An 8,101-nucleotide genomic window follows, 5' to 3' on the forward strand; every position below is an offset into this window, starting at 1 on the left:
TACAAACTGGCCTTCTCGTTGGTTAATACAAACTGACCTTCTCATTGGTTAATACAAACTGACCTTCTCATTGGTTAATACAAACTGGCCTTCTCGTTGGTTAATACAAACTGGCCTTCTTGTTGGTTAATACAAACTAACTATTGCACCAGCCTGCTCTGACCAAAACTATTCACACTACTAAACCAAGCTGAGCTGGTCTGGTTACCCATCCTATCCACCATAGTTACTGGAACGTGCTGGAAAGGACATTATGAAAAGAACGTATGCAAGCCAGCACAGTAGTGGGCCTGGCTTCTCGATAGCGGTGGAATTTAGGCTTACAAGTGTTTTAACGATGCACCTTTCCTACAATGGCCAAAGATTGAAAGAATTCAGATCAGCTTTATTCATTAATATCTTACCTTAAAATTATAATTATTCCACAATACTGACGACGGATCAGCTAGTGCGACTGTGATCTTACTCTAATGCTTAACCTATAATAAATGCACTAAATCAAGATGACACATCATGAAATATATAAAGGCAGAAATTACAGATGGTAGCCAAATAGATAAATCAAACTAATGGAAATATAGACCCATGTAGACTATACTGTAGTATAGGCAGGCTATTTCTATCTGAATGCAGTCATGTCGGTTTTCATTTTAAGCATCATTTTATCCTTTGGTTGCTTCCAACGATTGCAAAGGCATTGGCAACTGTATATTTGCAGTCCACATCGTTGTGAAGTTATCGGTGCTCACAGAGAGACAGAGAAGCATCTTGAGTCTATGTTTAGTGGAAGGGAAAAATAACACTAGCAGTTCTAGGAGTGATCTGAGGCGGGTGGTAAATAACAAGCATTTAAGTGAGACTTCAGTAAGGATGGCTTTGGAAAACAGTTCAGAGATTTAACAATGCTCCTACCAAGGTTCTAACTATGAACTCAGCCTTAAGATGCTCTTGGGAAACCGGGCCCTGGTTCAGCACAATAGTGTGAAAAGAGTATGTCTGTTTATCTGTCCTCTCCAGTAGAAGGATAACGTGATTGACCTTGTGAGAGTCGGTCGGTTTGTTTCTCTGTGTGGCAGCTGCAGTGTAGCTTGGTGGTAGACATGGTGAGCATAGCATTGAGTCTAGTTCAACCAGGCGTGCTGCAGCATGTCCCTGTCCCTGTCCCCTCAGCCCTGCCAGTCCCAGGGGATGCACAAGTCCCCGTCCTGCATGACAGAGTAGAAGTGGGAGACCTCCACCCGGAGGCCCTCCATGAGGGGGGAGCGTTCCTCCAGCAACCGCCTGCAGCAGGGGATCATCTGGTTGTGTCTGACACTGGGCTCCTTGGACAGATTCCTCAGGGCCAGAGCCTCCAGGCAGTGGAGCAGTACCTCCTCCTCCTCCTTCTGCAGCCTGGGGGACGGACACAGGTCAGGGTCACACACAGAGCACGCCTAGCCACACACAGACATGTAGGAAGTAGGAGGGCAGGAAGACAAGGTTGACAGACACTCACTGGTTCCTGTGTTTGATTCGTTGTCGGGCCTCCCAGGCCATGCTCTGGAGGAAAGTCTGTAGTCTGCTGGGCTCACAGGTGGCTGGGATGATGAAGTGACCCATCTCATGCAGGCTGGGGCTGGAGCGGTCACTGGGACAAAACACCACAGGTACATCATCAGTGGTCGGGGAATCTCTCACATGCCTCTACACCAGGGTTCCCTCTAGGCAGCTCGCCGGTGATTTCATTTGGCCCTCCAAGTTCTCAGAGCAAAATAAATCAATAATCATAAAAAAGTTTTGGGGAATTGTTGTTGTTGGACATAAAATAGTAAAATAAAATAATAATCTCAAAGTGATTTTAATTTAAGAAATCTCTTCCCAAGTATTCCCACACATAAATAGCAAGGCTTATGTGATCCTATCCCAATGTAATCAAGGTTTGAAATTATTCTGCTTTTGTGAAATACTCTTTCTGTTTGGGACCCAAATGATTTATAACTATATTCCGGCCCACCGGAAAAGTCGTCCCACGGCTAAATGTATACTGAACAAAAATGTAAACGCAACATGCAAAGTGTTGGCCCCATGTTTCAGGAGATGAAGTAAGATTCCAGAAAATGTTCCATATGAACAAAAAGCTTATTTCTCTAAAATGTTGTGCACACATTTGTTTGTTTATACCCCTGTTAGTGAGCATTTCTCTTTTGCCAAGACAATCCATCCACCTGACAGGTGTGGCATATTAAGAAACGGAGTAAACAGTATGATCATTACACAAGTGCACCTTGTGCTGGGGACAATCAAATGTGCAGTTGTGTCACACAACACAATGTCACAGATGTCTCAAGTTTTGAGGGAGCATGCAATTGGCATGCTGACTGCAGGGATGTCCACCAGAGGTGTTGCAAGATCATTTCTCTACCATAAACCGCTAATGTCGTTTTAGAGAATTTAACTAACTGGCCTCACAACCGCAGACCACGTGTAACCACACCAGCCCAGGACCTCCACATCCGGCATCTTCACATGCACCATCCACCTGGACAGCTGATGAAACTGTGGAGTATTTTTGTCTGTAATAAAGCCCTTTTGCGGGGAAAAACTAATTCTGATTGGCTGGGCCAGGTACTCCAGTGGGTGGGCCTGGCTCCCTAGTGAGTAGGCCTATGCCCTCCCGGGCCCACCCATGACTGTGCCCCTGCCCAGTCATGTGAAATCCATAGATTAGGGCCTAATACATTTATTTCAATTGACTGATTTCCTGATATGAACTCAGTAAAACCATTGAAATTGTTGCATGTTTGGTTTATATTTTTGCTCAGTGTAATTCGGGACCCCCACTCTACAGACTGGTATTACAGTAGCATCAAAATCACACCCTTGAACAGGAATGTGCTGCATAAACAGAGTATTTTGGCCCACTGGTAGACAGTCGGGTACATGGTCTGTGGTGTGGGTGGACAGGGAAGAGTCTCTTACTTCTCCAGGGTCATGGCCAGACCTTGCAGGCTCCTGGGATGCAGGGCTAGGCGTTGGGCCAGTAGTCTCTTATGGAAGGTGTTGAGGATGCTGCAGTGTTCCTCTATAGGCTGTACAGGTCCCAGTCTCTCTACGTTAATTACCTGAATACCTCCCAACACATGGCTGATCCTCTCCTTCAGCCACTCTGTCTGCTGGAGCAGGCTACGGTAGCTGGGGAGACTCACAAACAGCTAGGACACATGTACACACGCACACACAGACAAACACGGAACATGAACAACAGGAGAATAAAAAAGACGGGTAACTTTTCCAGCTGAAATGTAACATGTGCCATACTTTTGTCCATTGGTGATGAACATCCATTGTTCCCAGCATCACATGACCCGAGGCATTCATCCCTGATTGGTCAGTGAATATTATAGTGTGTCCTAAAAGAAAATAAGGGAAGTCATTTACCATACATCATTTTAATTCACTCATCATTCTCTGTGAGTCAGGACATCTTTCAAAATGTCAACAGAATAGAACAATTCAAGCCCACTCTTAAGACAAAGACCCTTATTGACTCTCCTCCAGGTGTGTATACCTCGCAGGTTGAGCACAGCCTCAGGGTTCTGCTGGGAGAGACGGCTCAGACTCTGGAGCTGACAGCATCTGTGAGTCACTCCCCAGGAGCGCTGCCACCTGCAGGAGGGAGGAGGTATTGTCCTCAGATCAGGTGTTCAAGTGAGAGCAGAGATCCCCAGTCATGATGTAACAACAGGAGGCTCCAGAAGATTGATAATACGTTACTTTGGAAAGACATTGACCACCTTCTGTTGTACCGCAGGCCAGTAGAACCCAGTCAAACAGTAACTCACTCAAACATGCACCCTATGAAGCTGAAGGGTCGATGCACTTTACTTCATAGGACCAGCACTGTGCATCAGTCATGTTGTATTCGGCGCATGTGACATTTTGATTTGTGCATCTCTGCACCATTTTCTATCTGCATGGGAGTTGGTGCACTTAATGAAACTCACCAATGTTTTCTTCTATTAGAATGGAACAGCTGTTGTTCAGAGTGTTGATGATTACCTAATATCTTCCAAGGCAAATTTCTGACACAATTCCTTCTTGAGTCTCTTCAACTCCTCCCGTCGAGGGACACTGGCGTTCTGCTTCTTCGTAGCCTCCTTCTCATGGTTTCTCAGCCACAAGCTGCAGCAGAGAGACAACTCTTCAGACAGACCAATGGCTCGCTTGTAGAGCATGTCACTTCTCTCAAGGCGTGAGTGGAATGAGCCAACCAGAGGAACTCAAGTACACAGGCAGTGACAAAGACAGCAAGATCATTTGTTTCTATTTAAACCCGTCTTCGGAATGCATCTGTGAATTTGAGTTGACAGTTAAAAAGTGATCAAGCTAAAGCAATGCTAATGTCTATGTCATTCTACATACATAAGAAGTTACCGTTGGCTAGGTAGTCATTATACAGTACCTTAGTGTGGGCTCTATTTTCTTGGCCTGCTTCAGCTCCTGCTCTGGGTCTCTGAAGCCAGTGAAGCTGTAGTAGCTTTTGTCCCATTTGATGGGCCTGTAGAAAGGGTTCCCATGCCCAGCCACTGGCTGTTGGCTCTTGGGTGACTCTGAGCTGGCCTTCAGTCCCTTCATGTGCTCTGTGGACAGACTGCAGGACTTCAACACGTCCATTACGGTGGTCAGGACATCCTTGGTCTGCAGAGTGAAGCTGACCGAACGGAACCCTGGGAAATGTGGTCAAATGTATTACAAACATAGTCAGTCACAAAAAAATATCTAAATTGCAAATGGCAGCATGTTCTCTATATAGTGCACTACGTTTAACCAGGGTGCATAGGGTGTCATTTGGAATGCATCCATGCATAATACTCTCTCAGAGGAAACGGTATGAAAAAAAACAAATGATCAAGAAACACCAATACTGCATAGTCTACATTTTAAGCAGGATAAAAGGACATTACCAGGAGGAAGGACGTCCTTCTGAATGTCTTCCTTCTCCTTTATTTCCCTGACATAAAAGGTGAGCTTTGTTGGTTGGACTGAGCGGGTCCCCGGTTTCTGAAGGTTTTCCAAATAACCATTGAGTCTCTTGAGGGAATTTTCATTCACTTCCTGAAGAGAATTACACAAAGGACGTTTTGATTGGCAACTCCACGATAACAGAATGATGAGGCTCATATTTTTCACTTTAAAATGTTAAACAATGAATGCAAAGTTAAACAAACCATACAACTCTATGCACAAGGACTACTTTTAACAAATACCACTGATCATTTTACAAAAACACATTTACTTGAATAATACAGTTTGGTAACAGAATGACAGTTTATGCTGCATCTACACTGTTTTCAAGTAAATGTGTTTTTGTAAAATGTTGAATGGAAATTGTTAAGTCGCCGTGGAATTGCCCTACGACATAATTCTATGATACATGGACATTATTGCTCTTGGCCTACGACAGGACATAATCATTCACCCTTTCCCTGGGATGCTGGCCAAAGAAGTCTGGGTGCACTGCAAAGTAGAAAGGTCTCAGTGCATTGATAGAATCTACCCCTGACAGAGCTCTCTGATGGACCAAATGTGGTGCGACACGTCTGTTCCCCACTCTGAAAAACAACATGGACCAGAGAGGGAGGATAAAGGCTTGTCACTATGATCACTATGAAGTCCAAAGGGAACCTGCTGTGCATTACATCAGGGTCTCCCAAACTCACACCCCCCAGTGCACCTTTTGCTTTCTGCCCAGGCACCACACAGCTGATTAAAATGGTACAATCTTGATGATCAGTTGGTTATTTGAATCAGCTATTTAGTGCCTGGGCAAAAACCAAAACATGCACCCAGGGGGGAGGACCAAGTTTTGGAAACTATGCATTACATCACTAACAACAGTGGTCCTTTTCACAAAATCAATTCTGAGTGCAGGTGATGATGTAAGTATGATAATGTAAGTACTATAGTGGGTTATTTACCTCATGGCACTTCGCAGGAGAGAGGCCACAGACATAGCTGTAGCTAGCTCTAGCTGGACACCATCAAATCAATGACTTGTGACATCCACAGGTGTTGATTCTCTCCTGTTGACGAAATAGGTTACAGGTTATGAGCTGACTGACTGGTCCAAACTGACAAATCTTAATAAAGATTGTTGTAGTATTTATACTACAGCAGTAGCTAGCCAGCTAAGCCTTGGTTTGTGAGTGCAAACTCAAAATAGGTGTTATTTACAGTATCTTTGTCATTCACAGGACTAGCCTAAGGCAGGGCCAAGGGGACACATTGGAGAACACTTCAAACAACAACGCTATCAAATCGTCTGCTGGCTTGCAAGTTCTTTCAGTTTATTCCAGCACAAACCTGAGCAATACATTGCATGACTTGTTATAACTAACAGATAATCACAACAACAAACAGGTTCAGCTAGTTTACCCACCTAGCTAGCTTCCTTGCAAGCTAGCTGTCAGCTGAATTAAGCAACCACATTCAGACTGTACCAGCCACATGTCGATAAGTGTTTGGCTCAGAATTTATCAAAATTAACGAATAAAGATTACCTTCTAAAGAATGCATTGCTGAATTGGTAGTATGGCAGGGAATTTTTTACATAGATTTTGAGTCCAACGTTAGCCAGCGGTCCATTCACAGCAATCAGACAGACAAAAGCAATCGCACTACTATACTAAAGCATCGATAGCTCTGATATGGACGTTTAATGACCTCTGCTGGTTAGAAAGCTACAATTATTAGCTCGCTGATCATTGCACCTCTTCTAAACGCAGTCCAAGTTCATTTTTTTCTGTATTTTGTATGATATTGTACAACAACAGCAGATGAAACTAACACCGTAAAAGAGTGATAAAATGTGATCAGGGTTATTTCCTGATTGTTGCTGGTTGAAAATACAATCTCCACAGGACCTTCTAATCAGCAGGTTTTGCATGGGTGAAGTTTCGGCTCCATCGTGACATCTTCAGGTGGTAAATGAGTTAATAGACCAATAACAAAGAGAGTTCCAAACCTCTGCCAATAACATCTAGTTTTCAGGTTTTCCCCTTCCCACTCAGACCACTAAGTCCTAGCAAAATATTGCTTGAGAAACAGTTTTTTGCAAAAAACAAAAAACACATTTGTTTCTTTTTGACCATTTGAATGGAAATCTATTACATCAAGGTTAATACCCAGACATTATTTGATAATGATATAAACCAATGTCAGATTCTGATGGATCATAGATGTTAATTTTCTTCACCCACAAAATGGTTTTAAGACACCTTCCTTACTGCCTTTCTTTGGCTTGTTTCTCAAACGTCACATTTCCCTCCAGTCCAGGTTGTCCATCTGCAGCAAACCCTTTGGTTTAAAAAAATATTTGGTTTTAAATATACTTAAGTAAATGGAATTACTAAAATGTACTTAAGTATCAAAAGTAAAAGTATAACTCATTCCAACTTAATTATATTAAGCAAACCAGATGTTTATTTTTATTTTATAATATAATAATAATATATGCCATTTAGCAGACGCTTTTATCCAAAGCGACTTACAGTCATGCGTGCATACATTCTACGTATGGGTGGTCCCGGGGATCGAACCCACTACCCTGGCGTTACAAGCGCCATGCTCTACCAACTGAGCTACACAGGAGCCAGGGGCACACTCCAACACTCAGACATAATTTACAAATGAAGCATTTGTGTTTAGTGAGTCTGCCAGATCAGAGGCAGTAGGGATGACCATGGATGTTCACTTGATAAGTGTGTGAATAGGACCATTTTCCTGTCAAAATGTAATGAGTACTTTTGGGTACTAAGAAAAATTATGGAGTAAAAAGTACCTTATTTTCTTTAGGAATGTAGTGAAGTAAAGGTAAAAGTTGACAAAAATACAAATAGTAAAGTACACATACCCCAAAAAACTACTTAGGTAGTACTTTAAAGTATTTTTACTTAATACTTTACACTACTGGTCCTTACCCCAAGCCCTTTCTCCCCAATTAAGGTGCCACCAACCTCCTGTGCTGTGAATATCAATGGATTACATTTGTGGTCAAGTGCTTGTAAAATAAATCTATTTGGTTTGCTAAGTATTATAGTGTATTAAGACATTAGCAAAAATA

The 8,101-nt window shown here is 42.8% G+C and overlaps 1 protein-coding gene across 2 annotated transcripts; it reads right to left on the minus strand.

Moving 5' to 3' along the window:
- Window positions 1-364: 364 nt before the first annotated feature.
- tcaim (T cell activation inhibitor, mitochondrial) lies at window positions 365-6,777 on the minus strand. 2 transcript variants are annotated; one of them, XM_046337540.1, is made up of 11 exons: window positions 6,540-6,777; window positions 5,958-6,062; window positions 5,459-5,591; window positions 4,944-5,094; window positions 4,442-4,706; window positions 4,039-4,161; window positions 3,548-3,645; window positions 3,298-3,389; window positions 2,959-3,191; window positions 1,496-1,627; window positions 365-1,392 (listed from the first exon to the last, which is right to left on the minus strand). In XM_046337540.1, exons 2-11 carry the CDS (start codon window positions 5,990-5,992, stop codon window positions 1,167-1,169), a joined length of 1,488 nt encoding a protein of 495 aa, XP_046193496.1. In that variant the 5' UTR covers window positions 5,993-6,062; window positions 6,540-6,777; the 3' UTR covers window positions 365-1,166. The 2 variants fall into 2 exon arrangements, with proteins under 2 accessions (XP_046193496.1, XP_046193497.1); XM_046337541.1 differs by having other exon boundaries at window positions 6,419-6,777.
- Window positions 6,778-8,101: the final 1,324 nt, after the last annotated feature.

The sequence above is a fragment of the Oncorhynchus gorbuscha genome, unplaced genomic scaffold (assembly GCF_021184085.1).
Source record: "Oncorhynchus gorbuscha isolate QuinsamMale2020 ecotype Even-year unplaced genomic scaffold, OgorEven_v1.0 Un_scaffold_1456, whole genome shotgun sequence".
Taxonomy (NCBI): Eukaryota; Metazoa; Chordata; class Actinopteri; order Salmoniformes; family Salmonidae; genus Oncorhynchus; species Oncorhynchus gorbuscha.

Bases quoted from the DNA above. Each gene is read 5' to 3' on its own strand.
- tcaim (XM_046337540.1), bottom strand. From the start codon at position 5,992: ATGTCTGTGGCCTCTCTCCTGCGAAGTGCCATGAG. The intron at 4,162-4,441 runs GTACTGTATAAT...TCTCTGCTGCAG, and splicing joins AAAATAGAGCCCACACTAAG to CTTGTGGCTGAGAAACCATG. The intron at 1,628-2,958 runs GTAAGAGACTCT...GTTTTGTCCCAG, and splicing joins CTGGCCATGACCCTGGAGAA to TGACCGCTCCAGCCCCAGCC.